The following is a 19787-nucleotide window of genomic DNA, read 5'->3' on the forward strand; positions in this document are numbered from 1 at the left end:
TACTACTTTGCATGTCCAAAAAGCCAGCATGTTCCAACGCGGCTTCATATCTACCTGTTAGTCTTAATTCCACAATAGGATCCAACACCAGATAGCATACCAATGTCCAAGCCCAAGAAGCACTATTTTGTCTGACAATCGCATTGCGATACAATAAATCACTCATATCGCCCGAAATACTGCGACGGAAAACCGGTGGCTGCAAGACATGTTAATCGATACCGTACACGTCCTGTCAAGGATGCATCAACTATGTCGGTGTCTTGGTCGCTTGTACAGCAGCTGACCATTCGCATGGTCATCTTTCGTATACTGCCTGGCGCAACGACCTGTCGTGTTACTGAATTATTCCAGCAGAGACTGTACTGCAACGCCATCATGCACCACTGTAGTTTACACGAAACAGTACGTGCTCGGGCGATTAATGCCGTTGTGCCGACCGGTTAATTTCGACGACGCCACAAATCAGCCACTCAGCATGTATCTTCTTCCATGACCCATGAGTTCATCATGTCCACGGTGGTATGACCAAGCTCAATCGTATGGCACTCTGAGACCGCATCACATTGATTCAGTCAGCGTAGGTCTGAATGAGCTCTACAAACGTTCCCATGGACAACCTTCAGGATGTGGAGAGACCCTTATGGCAAGATCTTAGCATCGTCCTATGAGATGGAGATCCGCATCTGATAACAATCAGAGCCACCACAGTCTCAATCTGCTTCATGGCGTGCCGTGTCTCACGGAATCAGGCCGGCAGCAAACCCCATGCAGCCTGAAATTACGATGCATTACCGAAAGATCGACACATCAAGCTAACCAAAAATAGACGATTGCGACAGCTCCAGTTTGACATATCTGGACGTGTTGAGAGACGTGTCGTGTGGTACCTCCAACGACTTTCTCTTGCTTCCATAGAGTGGCTTGCTTAGTCTTCGACGAAGACGCCCACTCATACTGTGCCTTAACAAGCACATTGTCGAGTCGTGCTTGGTTCCGTTGGATCGGCCTCTAGCTCCGTTTCGACCTCACATCGTAATCTCCGTCGTCCCTCAGCTTCCCTGATGGGCTGCGAATACCCTCTACTATTCTAGCAGGCTGCGGCATCTTCCATAGGGCACAGTATCAGGTCCCTGAAGATCGATGCGGTTATGCCCTCTTTTGGGCCAACCGCAGGCATGAACCTCCTGATCTTACGGCCAAAAACTGTTGACCTTATCTTTGGTATATCACATCTACCGGTTTCTACCACGTTTTGAGCGCGAAGTTGGCGCCATCGCTCCAAATATTAGCATCGAACTCATATCCTCGTCGTTCACGATATCGCTAGCCTTGGAGGCTAACATAAACGCCAGGCAAACGATGAGCCAGATCCGTCCTGCGGAGCAATTGTGATTGGTTCCTTTGTCATTGACTTCTGCTTTTAGGAGCTGCTCGATCAGGTACTGCTGTTTTAGATAATCAGCAAGCATTTTCAGGCACTATCCAAATTTCCATGTTCCATGTTGGCGCAGCGTACATTGTCAAAAGCTTGTTGGTCATCAAACCGTGATGTGTATCTCATCATCGACATGTACACAATGCCCGCTTTGTTGCAAGATGGTCAGTCTCCTCCTCTTAGCAACTTCTAATCAGGTACGACCACATCAGAGATGACCGCTCCTCAACCGGAACAAGGCCAGCATCATGTCCCCTCATACAAATCCTCCGACTCAGAGCTTACTATTGTTCCGTCGCCAGCCTCTCCTGTAACTGGAGCTCAAACACCAACAACATCGCAAAGTCATGATCCTCTCGACCTTGAGGCCAATCAAGCTGCCCAACAATCAGGACCGAAAGGACCGCCAGGAGGATGGCTTGCACAGCATATGTCGAGAAACCAGGAAATAGCCTTCAATATAACCATCTGTTTGGTGCAGCTGTTACCACAGGCATGCCTGACGACATGTTTCCCCATCATCAAGACACTTGTGGAGGACTTTGGCATCAGCGATCCAGCAGTCCTGCCTTGGGTGGTTGCAGCGTATGCTCTTTCTTTTGGTACAACGATCCTGCTCGCTGGTCGACTTGGGGATATCTTTGGTCACAAGAATGTTGTTATGCTTGGCTTCACATGGCTCTCTCTCTTCTCGGTTGTTGCTGGTTTGAGTCGCTACACTAGCTATGAAGTGTTCTTCGCCGCTCGAGCGATGCAAGGTCTGGGCTCTGCAATGATGAACCCCAATGCCTTGGCACTGCTGGGAAGATCGTACCCGCCTAATTCCAAGAGCAAGATCATCGCTTTCTCGGCTTTTGGTCTCTGTGCTCCACTTGGGGCTTACACCGGCATGCTTGGTTCTGCGGTTTTAGGTCAACTGGTTCATTGGTCATGGTCTTTCTACGTAATAGCTATCACGTCCGCTGGGTTGGCCGTTGTGGCTCGTTTCTCATTACCTTCTCCACCAAAGACACCCAAGCAGATGCTTCCATTCTTCAAAAAGCTAGGCTCAATGGACTGGCTAGGAGGTATCACTGGCGTAGGAGGACTTGTTGCAATCCAGATATCGCTTATCTCGGCACCTGTGCAAGGCTGGAATACTCAATGGGTCTACATGCTTTTGATCATCGGGATCATCCTTGTGGCCTTCTTCGTCATCGTCGAGCTCAAGGTATCCATCGAGCCTCTCGTGCCGTTCAGGTTGCTCAACAGCGATGTCGCGTTCGTTCTGGCGGCAGTTGCTTGTGGTTGGGGAACGTTCGGCGTTTGGACCTATTACCTCTGGCGATTTCTACTGGGTGTCTGGAACGACTCGCCCTTGCAAGCCGCTTTGCATGTTCTGCCCATTGTCCCTGTTGCTCTGATTGCAGCGGTCCTTACTGCTTTCCTTATGCGAAAGACTCAACCAGCCTGGATCCTCCTTGGTGCATTGATCGCGTTCACACTTGGACCGACCTTTCTTGCAACGAACACTACCACTTCGCCGTACTGGACTTTCACGTTTCTCTCATTGCTCGTTACACCGTTCGGGATGGATATGTCCTTCCCATCAGCAACATTCGTCATGTCCAACTCTCTACCCATCGACAAACAGGGCGTGGGAGGCTCATTGGTCACGACCGTGGTCAACTACAGCATATCTCTCGGTCTTGGGCTGGCTTCAACAGTTGAAGTGCGCACTAACGACAACGGCCGCGATATGTTCAGAGGGTTTCACAGTGCTTGGATCTTTGGTCTGGGGCTTGGTTTGATCGGTATCGTCGTGTGCGTAGTTTTTGTTCTCAAGTCATATCTCTGGCCGTCACTACCAACGACACCACTTGGACTTGCTACTGTCTCGCGTGTCGCAGAGCAGCCGATCACCAGAATGAAAAGAGCCGAGACTTTTTCAAGTTCAACATCTACAGTGGTAGCGGACAGTGGTAGAGAAAAGATCACACCACCAGGTTTACCGGTGATTCCCGAGGAGTATGTCAAGTCTGGATGACATTGAGATGGTAAAACAGTAACATAGATTCATAGAGCATCTTAGGTACATGCCCAAGAACTACGAAACCCTTCGTAACCAATTCTCTGTTTGTCCTTCAATCAACCAGCTTCATTCACTCCTGCGCGTGCTACATATCGACCCCGTTTCTTCTCCCACATGGGACCACGCCAACCATGACTTTCTGTAATAGATGCCGGTGCCTGAGACCGACCAACCCAAGGAACATATCATCCACGCAGCCACGTCAGCCTTCACCTATCAAAAGAACCACCAGGCAATTGGAGTACGATTTGCAAGGTATTCAGGATGATTTGCCTTCTCATGCTCAGCGACCAGCAGAAGAGTTTGAAGTGGAGGTACAGGGACAACAGAAGGAAGAGGCAAGGGCGAACGAAACAGGTGTAAGAGGAGATTAGACGTTTTCTTCGCTGAGGCAGCTGAAATGAGTATGAGGGTGGTTGTTGGCGAAGCTGGTCGCTAAGAGAGGGGGGCGCAATGGCAAGTTTCTTTGTTGCCGCATCTGCCGCCTGAGTAAATAGCTGATAGCGCAAGTCAGAGCAGTGAAGAGGGCGAGTTCGAGTCTGAGCTTATACTAGGTCTTAGAGATCAGCAATACAATCAACAACAGGTGTGTTTAGTTGTTCATTCAAGGAAACGCAAAGACACAACGAATGGACGAGTCAGATAGGAATGTCCGTAAATATACAATGTTTCTGGAATCAATTGTATTCAAGTTCCATTATGCTACCATAACCAATTCAATTCATAGTGTCCAACAGGACCGCTCGTCCTCCTCTTCTGCAAATAACCGGATTGGGTATAGAGTTTCTGTAGTCGTCTCAAACTGAAAACATTGGGTATCATAGGTGGTATCGGTGTCATAGTATATAGGTGGCAGGTAGTAGTGATTGAGTAGATGTGAACGCTGACAATAATTCTTTTCACTTGTCGGACTTCATTCTGTTGTTTGTGGCAATGATCACCACTTCAAGCGTTCGGCACAATAAGGGTTAGACCCTACTCGTATGCGTCGTACGTGTTTTCCTCCCTCCTCGGCCAGCTCGGCCGCATGTCAAGCATGAGATGATAATGTTGAAGAAGGAAACAATGCCGTTCACAATTGCTGTTATGATTGAGCCGATACCGTTGACGATGGCCATGAGGACATTGCCTATGGTCTGGCAGAGCGAGCGCAGCTGTAGGAAGAATTAGTAAGTGCGGCAGCTTGCGTAGGAGTGAGTAACATACACAAGAAACGACGGCACCCATGTTGAGTATGAGTATTGATTAAACTGTAGGATTGAAGTTTGACTGCGTTCGATCTTGAGTTTGGGGGTGAGTGGAAAGGTGACTTGTGTTGTAGGAAGAGGCGTGGATGCCTATTATTATGCACAGGTCTTTCGTATCACACGAGACAGTCCACAAACGATCCCATGACGTGCGCGGAAAGAGGTCGGTATCAGACGGATTTGGTTGCTAGAGCATTCCAAGATAAGGCAAGAACAACACGCCGCGAAACTCTATAGCAATTGCGACGCGCAAGCTGTTGGCCAATTTCGCTTGGTCAGCGGTGTGTTAAGATTGCCACGACAGCCATGACAACATTTCACGTTGATGCGACAGAGGAAAACAAGGAAACGAGACAACGAGGCAAGAGCTCAACCCTGTCAATTGGCCAGGAACGACAGGGGGCAGATGACCTGCGTTTTTTTCCCGCGCGCCTTGACCATGCACGGACGTCATATTTTACGTAGATCCTTGGATGCTTTTTTGATTTGTGGCTGGTGATGCTGTTAATCGGCGATTTCCATTTGATGGGAGAGATAATGTCTCCAAGTTGTGGCTGCTACCATCTCAGAAAGTTCGGCTGACTGTGAGGCTCAAGTGGCTGGTGCATTTCTAGGCAAAAGTACTCGAGCTGAGCTGATTGTGGGAGTGCAGTCAATGAGGAGCTTGAAGGATGGACGTTCTCAGCCAAGTCATAAGCTTGAAGTCCTCTTCCGCTATTATAACAACTCTCCTTTGTGCCTTGCTTCTGATTCTCGGTTGTTCCTGGCTGCTCGCTGAAGACGTCGCTGCCATCCCCTTCGTCGTCGACCTTCCACCACAACTCCGTGATGGTTATCAATCGGATTTGACATCGACGACTGGCGAGCCTGAAGTTCGGAATGGAAAGATTTACCCTCGGTGTCCTGCTGACGGTCGACCCTTGACTACTGAACCTATCATTCCTGCTACTCGTGCCGATGTCGATACTGCGGTAAGGAGAGCAAGTGAAGCTCAAAAGACGTGGGCAAAAACTACCTTCGCACAACGCAAGAAGTTGCTCAACACATTGCTCAAATATATACTTGACAATCAAGAGGCTATAGTCACAGCTGCGTGTCTCGACTCTGGGAAAACTAAAATCGATGCGAGCTTTGGAGAAATCCTGGTCACTGTCGAGAAGCTACAATGGACTATCAAGCATGGGGAAAGAGCATTGGTACCTTCTGCAAGACCTACAAACCTGTTGATGTGTTATAAGAAGAACTATGTCGTCTACGAGCCTCTCGGTGTTGTCGCTTCATCATTCAGTTGGAACTATCCCTTTCACAGTTGGATCAGTACCGTCATCAGTGCTCTCTTCGCTGGTAACGCTATCGTCAATAAACCAAGTGAGCAGACGTGCTGGTCGAGTTTTTACTTCCTTGATATTGTGCGAACAGCCTTAAACACTCTTGGCCATAGTCCAGACCTAGTGCAGAATGTCATATGTCTGCCAGACGTCGCAGATTACCTGACCTCCCATACAGGCATCTCTCATCTCACCTTCATTGGTTCGCGGCCAGTGGCTCACAAGGTCTGCGCCTCGGCTGCAAAATCGCTTACTCCCGTTACAGTTGAACTAGGCGGTAAGGATCCAGCAATTCTACTCGACGATTCAGCGAGTCTCCAGAGCGTTGATAGCGTCAGTGCACTTCTCCTGCGAGGAACTTTCCAGTCTGCAGGTCAGAATTGTATAGGCATCGAGAGAATCATCGCACTGCCGAACATGCATGATGTTCTAGTGTCCAAGCTGGAAGAAAAGGTTAGGCAAATCAGACTTGGCAGCATTACATTAGCGCGACAAGGTGACCCTGATATTGACATGGGTAGCATGATCTCGCCAGCGTCCTTTGACAGGCTTGAAGCCCTTGTTGCCTCAGCTGTGTCCGCAGGTGCGACTCTACATGCAGGTGGTACTCGATACCATCATCCAAAGCATCCTCATGGGTATTATTTTGCACCCACTCTACTCAGCAAAGTGCTTCCAGACATGGAGATCGCACAGATCGAACTCTTCGCGCCTGTATGCACGGTCATGCGTGCAAACAGCGTCGACCATGCTATCGAGCTTGCCAATGCTACTTCTTACAGCCTAGGTGCTTCCGTCTTTGGCGCACCCACAACGAAGAACTGGCCAATCCTTCAACGCATAGCACGTGAAGTCAAGAGCGGCATGGTGAGCATCAATGACTTTGGTGCTTTCTACGTATGCTCTCTTCCGTTCGGTGGTGTTCGTGGTTCTGGTTATGGCAGATTTGGTGGTGAAGAAGGCCTCAGAGGTTTGTGTAACGTCAAGAGTGTATCCCAAGACACGTGGTGGGCAAGGCTACTAGGGATCAAGACTGAGATACCGGGCATATTGCAGTATCCAGTTGTGGCCGCTAATGGCTACCGGGCATGTGAAGGAATCGTTCGAAGCGGATACTCACAGAACTTTCCAGATATGTTGGCTGGGATAGTCGGTCTTCTAGGGGCTTTGCTGGGGAGCAAAAAGGGTTCAATGTCTAGCAAGCTCTGAATGTCTAGGTAGCTCAGAAAAGCTCTTTCCCTTTTATCCCATGTGAACAAGGTCCACCATTTTATGAAGAGTCAGCACAGCATCTTCGTAGTACTCGTAGATGGTGCCACACATACAGTGATTTTAACGAAAACCTGCCGCTTCTAGCTATATCTTGCCTACCGAGTAAAGCCACTAGTAGAATATTGTACCAGCTGCAGATAAAAGTGCAATTTACAGCGCTTCTCACCTTGCACTTTACCACATGACCCGTACAAACCGATCTCGGCGCTGTTGAGACACTGTCGAGCTACGAGCATCCGTGTATTATCTCCTCGGATCAACGCGGCTGTCATCAGCTCAAACAATGGTCACATTAAGCTCAACAGACCTGCAACACGCTAGATCCCTGCTTCCCAGAAATGTTATGCCACCACGAAGATGTCTAATTACACCACCTGTCCATACTGTGGCAACACAGACTTCGAAGAGGAAGATGGTGTCTTAGTCTGCACATCATGTGGTCGTCAACAAGAAGGATTGCAAATAGCTGAACAAGACGACGCAGATTATGGCACGCAAGGTAAAATCTCTCGTAAAAAGATCGAGAAGACCAAGGTCAAAGTCACAAAGGTCTACCGAGGAGCACAGGCATATCGACTATACTTGCAGGCATGGCAGCATATTATGTGGAAGCAGGCTTATGCACTCATTCATGGATCTGCCAAAGCACCAGCCAGTCTATGGACTGTTGCAAAGGATCTTTGGGCTTTGAGGCTATCGAGCATAACGACTCGGCTGGTAACCACAGCTGATGTTCCGCTAAGCGTAGAAGAGGGAGAACAAAATCTGATCGATTCAGACTCTGAACCGCAAAATACCAAAAGTGTTCTTGGCATTCATCTGGTCCCGAGGCTGTGGGATGCCATTGCTCTGCTGTACCTGGCTGCCCTCCTTGTCCGCTGCCCGCTCACCCTTCAACAGCTCTACGAACGTATTCGCACAGAAGGAATACCCTTCATTCGTGCAATTCGTCATGTGCCACTCGACATCTCGAACAAGCTTCCACCAGAATACCACGAAGCACTCGACACTGCGACAGTCCCCACCTCTCACGAGCTTCATGAGGCAGTCTATCGCACTCTGCAGACATATACCAAGGAATTTGGCATGACACTGCCAGCACTAAACTGGAGAATCATCCTATTTGACTGGATCCAGCACCTGGCCCTACCGATCGAGGTCTATCCTGCTGTAAGACAAATAGCCGGCTTAGTAGGCTACAGCTTTGCATACGAATTACCTCAGCAAGAAGAAGACGATACTAGGGATGGAAAAACACAGCGAAGTCGTCGAAGTCCAGTTGCGATGGCTGAAGTGCAGCTTGCGAGTCTCCTCCTAGTCGCAACCAAAATGCTCTTCCCTTTCGACACCGAAAGTCCCGGTAATGCCTCACTTCGTCTCGACTGGACAGCCTGGCTTCGTATACAGAAATCTTCTGCGTCGGAACATCACGCTCAATCTAAACCCTCCATCGAAAGTGGCAAACACATCGAGTTACACGACAGAGACATCAATAACATGACAACTGAACAACTTGACGATTACATGGACTGGTACCAGCGAACCTTCACCATACCTGAAACAGTACTACAGGCTAAGAAGACGGATTTGGAGAAGAGTATCCTTGATATGTTCACGTTGTCTGAAACACCGCAAATCAGATTACCTAAATCGAGTGATGAAATTAACAAAGAGGATCAAGAGTCTAACCTCGCCGCAAAAGTAACAGCTGAAGCGATTCTACCTGCCAACACAGAACATCCCCAGCATACGAATGACCAACCAGAGGATAATGGCAATGACAACAGCCTACCTGGCTTACAATACCCCATCTATTCCACCGTCGAAGCACTACAAGCAACAAGCAGTGCCTCCAAGGAAACCAACGAAGAAGACAACCCGGTCTTATACCTCCACAACCGTGTAGCTGAGCTTTGTTGCACTGACCTCAAACGCTTACTTCGAGGTATTCGACACACCGAAAAGAGAATCGAAAAGTGGCAGGCAGAGAAGAAGAGGCAGGAGGTGTTTGGTACGGCTGCGGATATAGAGGAGATGGATATGGCTGACTGAAAAACGGCTATGTCTCTGCGAATATATTGCGGCACGATGGTTCGGTAATAGTAAGACAATTCTGCCTCCAAAATGCCCTGAAGGATGTTTGAATCGATATAGCGGAAATCGAACCTGATGCTATTTCGTAATCCTGCAGGTACCACGGGATTGAGTCACATCACTCGGAGAATGTCAAATTATCTAGTGCTCTGAACACTCTCATTTACTACCCATAGCGTTCTTCGCGGCTGCGACGGCGCCCAAGCTGGCTGGAGTCTCTACCTTCGAGTCATTCACGACACTCGACTCCTTCACCTCCTTGTTGACCTGAGTCTGCACCTGTGGAAATGTTGCAGCAGCTCGACTCTCCTGCCACTCCCGACTCTTGTCTTTGGCCCAGCTTCCCCAGCTATTAAGATATGCACCTGCACGTGCTGCGTTCTCTCTGGCCGCAGCTTGCATCTGCACTGTGTCCACGTTCGGCCGCTGAACATTCGCAGCACGACTGCGCAGTGCAGCAGTCCATCCACCTCCATTTGTCGTTTCTTGTGGAGCAGCACTTGCTACACTTGAGGCGCCTGCAGCATTCGCTGTAGTGTGCTCAGTTGAGCGACGGCCTGCATCGAAAACGTCCGGATGCTCAACCAGAACGCCCGAGTCGTCGCTAAGACTGCTCGCCTCCTTCGTAGATAGCTTCTTGTCATTCTCCTGGCGAGATCTGCTGCCCTCTCTCCGCTCCTTGAAATTCTCGACCTCTTTCCAGAATCTTGCTACACCAGCTCCGACTCGCTCACGTCCTACTTCGATGGCTTTGCCTGCTGTCTCTCTTGCCTGGCGCGTGCGATCGTCGATGTGAAGCTCACTGACCGCTGCGCCGACTCGACGCTGTACGTCTTCAATGTTCAAACCACCGGCGGTAGGATGTCGTGGCTCCACGATGTCGAAGATTTGGCTGTCATCAGTCAAGCTATGCCACAATGTATAGTTCGGTGTTTGCTTCCATAAGGCCAAGAAATCGTGATTGAAATCGCCGGCAGTCTCTAGTGGATCAGGGTATCGCTCGTCAGAAACACCTCCGGCCTGCTTCGAAAGGTAGGGATTAGGATGGTTGTCGAAGTGGTTCTTATACGCCACCGAGCTTACGAAGCTCAATATGTACTCTTCAAAACTGAGTCGGATAGCGTCCTCGGATCCTTGATAGCCATGAGTCGTGGGCCGGGACGGGTCAGCGGGATTCCAGGTATCTAGAACTGTTTGGGTAAGATGATCGATCCAGCGCCGATCAGCAGCAGAAAGGGATAGTGCAGATCGTAGGGCGGGGTCGAGGATAGTAATCTTGGACGACAACGAGACTTCATCGAGATTGACAAGGATATCGCAATAGCGGTTCTTCATCTGTTGAGGGTCGCCCGAGTTGACAAGATCCCGTTGTGAGAGAAAGAGGACGTTTGTACTGCCTGCTAGGTACGATTTGGCACTTGGAGACGAGAGGAAGTCCAGCTGCTGAAGTGGTGTGTATGGCGAGAAGAAGGAGTGCTAGATCGTTAGCATAAAGAACACAGAAGATCAACGTGGCATACCTCGCCAAAAACTTGAAGAGGAAGGCCCATATATGCAAGCACTGGCTGGTATTAGTTCATCCGAGAATTTTATCATGACAACATACATGAACTCCTTTCGCTCGTCCTCAGATTCGTTGCACGGCTGACGGTCTTCACATATGTGTTCAATTTAGGCGAAGCACAGTCTTGTAAGTTATCAAGGAGATGGGGAATGAGCGAGACAAGAGCAAATTGCGTCATACATAGTCTCTCACATCTTGTGCCAAAGAACAGAACCTGGAGATACCGTCAGTATGCTGGAGCGGCATTTGTAGGCAGACATACACGTTTCTGCAACAAAAGGCATTTGACCAATATCAGTGTCAAGTGGCGGAGCTCGTGAAGGAGCTCTCGCAGCGACAGTCCTATCCACGTAAGTGCTGTAACTCTTTTCTGGCAGTGCCGGCCTACCAAAGTAAGCATCCTTTTCGTGTTTCTTCGCCTCTGCTTCATGCTGCAGACTGGCTTGGAATTCCTGTTGTCCAAGTTTAGCAACAGACTCGATCCGATGTGTTATTACACAGATTTACCTTCAAGATGTGAATGTCAGAGAAGTCTCTGCAGAAAGTGGTTAGTTCTGACACTTACTTCACAACACTTTGAATAGGAAGAACCTTACTCTTGAGCAAACCACGCCGCAGTCACAGCCGCTAGACGCTCTCGTAGCTGCCCAAGTATACCAGGTCTGTCAACAATCACGACCACAGCCTTCTGCACGAAACTACGCGTGACCTCAGCTGACTTGACTTTCAATTTATCAGCGCGTATCTGACGCGTACATGATATACCGAACAGACTTGTTTCTGGAGTGTCTGTGGTCGTTTGCGAGACGAGCGTGAAGTAGGAGAACTCTTCGTTGCTAGCATGCGCACCATCAGGCAATGCTAGGAAGGCCAGCTGGGTCCAGTCGTTGGTTTGAAACAACTGCTGTCCAGCATCATCTGCCCACAACTCGATTTCTGGTCCTCTTGATAGCGTCAGTCACGACAGAGACACACCCGTAGTCAATTTGTAATGCTCTAGAGTCACCACTTCACCTGATACCTACCTGTGATGGTTGAAGTCAACGACCAATATCTGTGGGATGAACGCTTCTGTCATCTTTGTTTCAACGGCTTTCTCGACCAACAGCGATGCATACTCGAAGATCTGGTCCGTCTGACACGATTTTGGGATGTCGTACTCAATTCTGGAATTATGAACTTCTTACAGCAATGCAAAGCAAGTACGTGATAGTCACGCTCAACAACGTGTCCTTGCTCCACCGTAGTACAGTAGAGGCACGGACAGGTGTACGTTTTGTGGCAGGAACGAACAAACTGTCCAGAGCCAGAAGGTTACTCGAATACATGCCTTGACTTTCTACACTCATTGAAGGAATGCAACTACCGGGAGTAACATGCTTGTGTCTGAATATCCTGTTCCTGATCCAAAGCAACGACTTTAGCTGGGAGTTTCGAAATCCAGTCTCTAAAACCATCTCCAATCACTAATGCTCTCGTACACATTTGTGGCTGCGAATGCTTACGCCAGACGAAGATCCGATTATAACAACACAGATAACTAGTAGCAATTGGCGACGATGTAACGACGAGATGGGCATAAGGGTCAAGTCCAACACCAGGGTCACGTCGCTAAAGAGACAAGGTCGAAGTCTCGTACCCAACGCTCAATGCTTCCAATGACAGACATCTCATAGACTCTTCTGATATGCTTGTGAGTAGCCTTGAAATCAACTGAAAGGACGATTGTTTAAAATTTGCTCTATGAATCACCGGCTTGCTAGAAACATGCTCGCCGCTCGAACTGTCTGCGCCTCCGCTGGCTACTCAGTGCCTGTCAACAGTCCAGTGCATATCTATTCTGTTGCCTCATTTCAACGTGCCGTGCCTGTTTCTTCTTTCTCATCTGCATTCATCATGCCTGGCAAGCCAGATATCAGAAGTCCAGCTTATGCCAGGTCCAATACAGAGAATATACCAAGTCCCAACGATACCACTAAGATCATGCAACAGCCTGTCCATTCATAGCCTGTGCCTGCTCTATCGATAGTGCTTGTGGTTGTTGGTCGTCTGGACCGCCCTCAACATTGTGATAGTCCAGAATTTCAGAGTACATCATAATCTTCCAAGTGTCAACCGGCAGGTCTGCATCGTTGAAGGACCAATCGAACTTCTCTTCAGCAACAGGCTCATCGGTCGGGTCGTGGTATGGAGAAAGGTAGTCGTGCGTCAGGCCTTGGGCGGCTGAGACTCGTTTTCGCGGGTCAAATACCAGCATTTTCTCAAGCAGATCGATGGCAGAAGGATCTGCATTCTTGAATTTGTTCTTCAATGGCTGCCTTTCTCGCTTAGGCAGGGACTGCACGAATCTCAAGGTATTTTCGCTGCAGATAGTCTCGATCACGTCTTGTGGCGGAGTTCCAAGCAATTCTGTTATAATTGAGAACTGATTGACGTGATCCTTTCCGGGAAATAGCGGCTTGCCCTCGAGCATTTCCGCAAAAATGCAACCTGCACTCCAAATATCAACCTCAATATCATATTTCTGCCATGTGAGCATGATCTCGGGGGCGCGGTAGTATCTCGTGGAGACATATCCTGTCATTTGAGGATCTTGAATTCGAGCAAGGCCGAAATCGCATATTTTGAGGTCGCAGTTCTCGTTGACAAGGATATTGCTAGGTTTGAGATCTCGGTGAACAACGCCGGCGCTGTGGACATACTTCAGTCCTCGCTTGAGCACTCATTAGCTTATGTCTTGAGCAGCAGAAGATGTGAACCCACCAAAATTTGGTAGAGGAAGTATTGAATGAACTGTTTCTCGAGCGGTCTGCTGGTCAAGAGGCGGTGTAGATCTGTTCCGAGGAGCTCAGTGACAAAGTAGATGTCCTCGAGAGGAGAGATGAAGATGTCGCTCAGCGAGATGACCTGATTCTCTGTTAGACTCTTTGGTGGTTGTAGTGAATGAGGCTGCTTACGTTTTCGTGTCTGAGATGCTTCAGGAGCTTGAGTTCACGGTACGTTCGTTTCGAAAGGACAGGTGTAGAAAAAGGTTTCATAATCTTCTTCACCGCAACAGCTTGACCTGTCAATTGGTCCTTCGCCGAGCTGGTTGCGCAGTTAGGATTACCATTCTGTGAAATGGGTTGGGCAGACATACCACACCAGGCCAAAGGCGCCCATGCCAACTGGTTGCAGATCTGTGTACCTGATCGACCGTCAATCACCACTACTTGTACCATTTCACGCTTCGCTGTACCTTGACGTGATCTCGAACGTCGTGCCAAATATTTGGGCTCGTACAAACTCCGCCATGGTGTCTGTCGCTTATGCGTCGTCTCCAGGGATATGCAATGAGTTGAGCCGCTGAGGAAAGGTTGGAGGGGTAGTATACTAGGGAAGAAGGAAGTTGCGGTTGTGTAGAGGTGCCGTTTGTGCCAAATACACGTCCTGCAATTCACGAACAAGACCTTTAGTACAACCTGCGTCTAGTGAAATGAGGAACGACTCAGTCTTCGTCCGCCAGAGGTAGAATTTAATCCTCTACCACGTTGAAAGGGGCGTGTCCCAGAAGCGCAAAATGTTCTACACTACTACAGGGAAGATGCGGCGATACTTGGATAGTGGGAGCAGATAGCCTGCACACTGAAAAATGGTCGAATACGGCCCAATCAACCAGGTCAAAATCTATCTGCCATGACAGCTAAGGTTTCGGGTACCAGCGATCCATCAACACGAATCAGCGACGGCCCCAATGACTTCGAGTCCAGTACGAACTCAACCACCGAGAGACGCTGTTCGTTCCTGCCAGCTTTCGACCATCCAGGTACTGACCAGCATTTGTATAAACCATCAGCCGTTTGCTCTACTCCCTCTCGTGTTCTTGGACAACTGACAATTCCTGTATGAGTTGTTCCTAAAGTCCTGACGTCACGTCCGCCTTCAGGCTCTTCGTAGACCAAGGTATCGCCAGGCATGAAGCCGACTCAACCCGGTCAACCAAAGTGTACGAGTACTTCCCAAGCATCAACTAAAGTATTGGACAGCACATACTCGGAAATGTTGCACCGTTTCCACTAATCTCAAGGCACCGAAACTCCTCGAGTTGAGGCTCAAGGAGGCGCGAGTAACTCCGTTTGTTGTGGATACCATAAAACTCTGAGGCAGCAAGCACTGTACAGTGACCAACATGAATGACTTTGAGTCCAAAAAAACTTGAACCCATCGTTCTAATCAATGCTGTTATAACCACGATTTATCGCCGTTTACTGTTTCAGGCAACGGGTTTTTTGCACTATAATCATTGAAGCAGCTCTGTGCTCGAGCCAAGCACGACGGCGCAGCGGGTGTACAGCCTCGTACTTGCCTCAATGTTTTGACCGCCTACACACAAACTAGCCCTTTGGCTACAGTCGTCAACCTCGTAGGTCCTGTTTATTTGTTTCTCAATCGTCCACGACCAGTATTCGAGGAGCACGCCTCAACTCTGATGGCATACGCAACTGTCGTCGAGTGCACGTCGGCAAACCGCTCTATTCCCTTGTTCGCGCAAGCAAAATAGCTGAGTAGAGTGCTCACGAAACAAGCGAACAGACATGGCTACGGAATCCCGAGTTTCGATCAGGATGTCGATCATTGTCCTGGTCGGGTGGTAACTGGAGTCTGATTCCCGATCGAGATTACACGTGGCAGCTCACCCACATTGCGCGCTCAGGCGTGTAGGAGCTTAGGTTTGAGCACTTCCAGCTGTTCAGGTCGAGAGTCAAGGCAATATAGCATGCGTCCTGCCTAGTTGCCTCGCTTGGTTTGCACAAGTTTTTCGGGAAGACTTGTTAGGTGACTATGTCGCTTATATTGCCGAGACATATAGTAGGAAAGTCCAATCATTGAGCTGCAATGCACAAACCCAAGCCGACCACTGGTGAACTCAAATCAGCAGTGCTCAAAATAGTACCAATTTAGCTTGCTTCAATGGCTCGAGCACGCATACATTCGTTGCCGTAAGAGAGTACATGTAGAAACAGACAGAATATCCTGTCAGTAGTTCGTATAAGTAGGTTCTGACTCGTACGTCCTCAGCCGGCTGCAAAGCGTCGCGAGGTCGCGAAGTATTACTGTCAGGCGCATGATGTCGGCTTGCTGGTACAAACGTACTGACTTAGCGTGCTACATATCGTGGTTCTAAACGATCTTTATGACTTTGACACATACCAATATAGTGGCTGCCCATCATTGAATATGATCAACAGACTATCGAGCAGAGCTGCCGTCAACAATCAAAACATCGATCTTGATCTACCCTTTTCAGAAATGTGAGATCGTCGGAGCTAGGCCAAATTCTGGTGCCAATCGCGGAGAAGTTAGCCACGTTTTGGCTCGCTTCAACCACTCAATTTTAAGCACATTCGTAGTGCTGTCAGTGGTGATGCTTGCAAAACCGCCTTGACCTCCGTCACTTGCAGCAGCATACTGGATCGACACCTTGTTGGCTGGATCGTCGCTCAGGCTTTCTCCTCAGATTTACCTCTTCTCCGTCGGCTCGCCTAAGCCTCAACTTGGTCCCAAGTCCCCTCTTATCCGTACAACTCGATTATTGTCCTGCATTTGCGCTCAAAAATTAGTGGCCGTCAGCCAATACGCTTCCGACCCACCTTGATCGACTCCTCCCGACGTTGAACAGCCGTGCACAGCTTCGCAGCTGCTTCTGGCCCACGACCGTCTCCAGCTGATACGCATACCGTCATACAACTCAACACCACGACCTACAACCACAGCTATTTTGTATACGTGGTGAGCGAGCTGAGGAACTACGAGTCAATAATCTGATCGCCTTGATCAAAAGCAACTTCGACCGCGACCCTGTACATAGTGCGCCGCTTTGTCTAGGCTTTTCACACACCTCTCACGCCGACCTCGCCTTGTCTCCGAAACCACGGTTTCGAACGAGCATTCGTAGCTTGCCGATTGCAAACCAAGCGCCGACCTAATTTCACTTGCACCTGAGTGTGCGCGCTTGCGGATCTGCTCAATTAGACCAACGACTGTGGTATTAATTGATACCAATCGACCATACTGCTCATGCACACGGAGACCGCAGTGCATGACAAAGATACTTGGAGGAAATAGGTGACATCTACCTTGCGCTGCTACTGCAGCATTGCTAGGATTCTGGGCCTTCCGACCGGTTTAGCATGGGTGCCTGTGGCAGCAAAGAGGCCGGCGGCGCCAGCGATGTCGATACGGAACAGAAGAAACGCAGTCAGGCGATAGACAGGAAGTTGGAGGAAGACTCGAAAAAATTGAGGCGAGAGTGCAAAATTCTACTTCTAGGTACGAAACGCGAGCAAAGCAAACGTCGGTTAGGCTAACACGACACAGGATCTGGCGAGTCCGGGAAGTCGACGATTGTCAAACAAATGAAGATCATACATCAGAATGGTTATACACAGGAAGAAAGAGCTTTGTACAGATTAACAATATACAAAAACTTGGTAGACTGCATGAAAGCACTGGTCACTGCTATGCAGCAATTCGAGATCGAGCCAGAAAGTGATAGGACGAAAGAAGCAATCAATTTGCTCGAAAAATACAATGTTGATCCCGACCCTGATACAACTCTCGATCCCAAGGTCGCAGACTGGGTTGCCACGATATGGCACGACGATGCTGCGGCAAAAACGATGGAAAGGCAGAGTGAATTCTACTTGATGGATTCCGCAAGATAGTATGTATTGAGAGCACGGTATGAAGAGCTCGCTAATCGTCCTAGCTTCTTTGACGAAGTGAAAAGGATCGCTGCACAGGACTATATACCGGACGAGGCCGATGTGCTAAGAGCACGAACCAAAACCACAGGTATATACGAAACAAGGTTTACAATGGGCCAGCTCAGCATACAGTACGTCAGATGGCTCAATTCGTGTCTTATACAGGCTGACTAGATATAGTATGTTCGATGTTGGTGGCCAAAGGTCAGAACGAAAGAAGTGGATACATTGCTTTGAAAATGTCACTTCGATCATCTTCTGTGTAGCACTAAGTGAGTATGACCAAGTCTTACTCGAGGAAGCAAATCAGGTACGTTGTTGCGAGCTACCAAAAGCGTGGCTGACCCGTCCCAGAACCGCATGATGGAAAGTCTCGTCCTCTTCGATTCTGTAGTCAACTCTAGGTGGTTCATGAGAACGAGTATTATTCTCTTTCTCAACAAAGTGGACTTGTTCAAGGAGAAACTGGAACGTTCACCTTTGGGGAACTATTTCCCAGATTATTCTGGCGGCAACGACGTAAATCGGGCTGCCAAATACCTCCTTTGGCGGTTCAACCAGGTCAACCGCGCTCATCTCAACCTTTATCCTCAGTAAGTGGTATCCTTACAGGTAATTGTTCCTTGAACTAATAAAACCAGCCTCACGCAAGCGACAGATACCACCAACATTCGACTCGTCTTCGCGGCTGTGAAAGAAACCATCCTCCAGAACGCGTTGAAGGACTCTGGAATTTTATGAGACAACGTTCGCACGATTTTGTTTATTTTGACTTGTTCTTGACTTTGAGCATGGTTCGGCGTTCTTGGGTAGGTCTCAAACGTCTTCAAGCGGAAACTGGGGCAAAAGAGATTTCGATTCTCTGCCGATATTCACGATGGGGCGTTGATGTTAGCATGTCAATAAAAGTTTTTGAGAGGTGTGGTAGGATATGACGGGTCCGCTTTGCTCAGATACTAATGGAGTAAGAGGAGGTAGCCATGATGAACATTCTTCATAGTTTCGAAGGATCGCTTGAGCACGAGGGTCCGACATAGGCACAGATTGTGTCTGCACAAGAGTCGCGTGTTCTTTGTGGTACAACAAGTCCGAGAAGCATTCTTAGAGCACCGACACGATTGAACAGGGGGAGATCCAGACAGGACGCACCATAAGAGTAACGATTTATGTTGCCCGCGAAAGAGAACATTTTTGTCAGCTACTATCTACTCGGCTTATATAATTCTGTAAATATTGTCGGCGCTCCGATGACCCCTCGGCCTGCATCAGATAACCAACAGGTACATGCCAAGGCATTCTTCTTGGTTGTGTACCTGCTTCATGCTTCACTCATTACGGATGTGGCTAAAAGCTGCAGAAATCCGGGGTGGTTTGATCTTGGGGCTCTCCACGTTCTGTTCCGCTCAGTTGCGGCGCTAAAGGACAATGGATGTTTTTTATGGCGAATTTGCCATGTGCTGTGAGTCCTTCTTCCACAGCCTCCAATGCATCGCTCATCAGAAATATCTTACATTAACTGTCAGCCGTTGTGAAACTGTCAAGGTCTAGTAGAGAATACATTGCCGCTGCAAGTTCAGACAGCATCTTTCGACGACATTTCTTCCGAGCACGCTGCAACATTGCCGCTGACCGTCTTCCTGCAAGGAGAATACTGTAAACTCTTATCTCGAACATGCATGAGCTCAAATTCCCACAACCTAACTGTGACCAATAGCCACTCGAGAATCGCACCTCACTCACCGCCAGGCGTGTAACTTCCGCTCGATACGAGAGCTGTAGCATCAATCACCCTGGAGAACTTCAATGATGCTTGAAGACAGATGCTTGGACGAATTTCAAGAACAAGCTGCTGATTACAGTGGCAGCCAAGCAGCTCAGCACATGTTCTGTTCCGCGTAAAAACGCGCTAAACACACCGCAGAAGGCCCGAATTGGCGTTCATCCCACTGGCAACTGGCGCTTCGGTGTTGAGATCTGCCCCACCAAAAAAAGAATGGCAGCTAGTGCTCTTACCACGGGCTGCAATC

The 19787-nt window shown here is 48.8% G+C and overlaps 6 protein-coding genes across 6 annotated transcripts; 3 read left to right on the top strand and 3 right to left on the bottom strand.

The window, feature by feature from the left end:
- Nucleotides 1-1652: 1652 nt before the first annotated feature.
- ATR1 (multidrug-resistance type transporter aminotriazole resistance) lies at nt 1653-3464 on the top strand (the record flags this gene model as incomplete). Its single annotated transcript, XM_064895296.1, has 1 exon — nt 1653-3464. The coding sequence occupies one exon, from the start codon at nt 1653-1655 to the stop codon at nt 3462-3464; it is 1812 nt and encodes a 603-aa protein (XP_064757983.1).
- A 1013-nt stretch (nt 3465-4477) lies between these two features.
- LTR64_000916 (uncharacterized protein) lies at nt 4478-4736 on the bottom strand (the record flags this gene model as incomplete). Its single annotated transcript, XM_064895297.1, has 2 exons — nt 4478-4663; nt 4716-4736. 2 exons carry the CDS (start codon nt 4734-4736, stop codon nt 4478-4480), a joined length of 207 nt encoding a protein of 68 aa, XP_064757984.1.
- A 691-nt stretch (nt 4737-5427) lies between these two features.
- On the top strand, nt 5428-9408 carry MSC7 (Meiotic Sister-Chromatid recombination aldehyde dehydrogenase; the record flags this gene model as incomplete). Its single annotated transcript, XM_064895298.1, has 2 exons — nt 5428-7054; nt 7754-9408. The coding sequence occupies 2 exons, from the start codon at nt 5428-5430 to the stop codon at nt 9406-9408; spliced, it is 3282 nt and encodes a 1093-aa protein (XP_064757985.1).
- A 201-nt stretch (nt 9409-9609) lies between these two features.
- Nucleotides 9610-12092, bottom strand: LTR64_000918 (uncharacterized protein; the record flags this gene model as incomplete). Its single annotated transcript, XM_064895299.1, has 8 exons — nt 9610-10926; nt 10971-11011; nt 11057-11228; nt 11277-11356; nt 11403-11466; nt 11522-11549; nt 11611-11958; nt 12040-12092. 8 exons carry the CDS (start codon nt 12090-12092, stop codon nt 9610-9612), a joined length of 2103 nt encoding a protein of 700 aa, XP_064757986.1.
- A 903-nt stretch (nt 12093-12995) lies between these two features.
- On the bottom strand, nt 12996-14308 carry HOG1 (MAPK protein hog1; the record flags this gene model as incomplete). Its single annotated transcript, XM_064895300.1, has 5 exons — nt 12996-13727; nt 13778-13921; nt 13972-14101; nt 14154-14201; nt 14253-14308. 5 exons carry the CDS (start codon nt 14306-14308, stop codon nt 12996-12998), a joined length of 1110 nt encoding a protein of 369 aa, XP_064757987.1.
- Nucleotides 14309-17184: 2876 nt separating this feature from the next.
- On the top strand, nt 17185-18501 carry GPA2 (Guanine nucleotide-binding protein alpha-2 subunit; the record flags this gene model as incomplete). The annotated part of the gene is made up of 6 exons (XM_064895301.1): nt 17185-17323; nt 17372-17717; nt 17763-17891; nt 17941-18070; nt 18115-18353; nt 18402-18501. The coding sequence occupies 6 exons, from the start codon at nt 17185-17187 to the stop codon at nt 18499-18501; spliced, it is 1083 nt and encodes a 360-aa protein (XP_064757988.1).
- Between the last annotated feature and the right edge of the window lie 1286 nt (nt 18502-19787).

This window comes from Lithohypha guttulata, assembly GCF_036872675.1.
Source record: "Lithohypha guttulata strain CCFEE 5908 chromosome Unknown scaffold_1, whole genome shotgun sequence".
In the NCBI taxonomy this organism is placed as follows: Eukaryota; Fungi; Ascomycota; class Eurotiomycetes; order Chaetothyriales; family Trichomeriaceae; genus Lithohypha; species Lithohypha guttulata.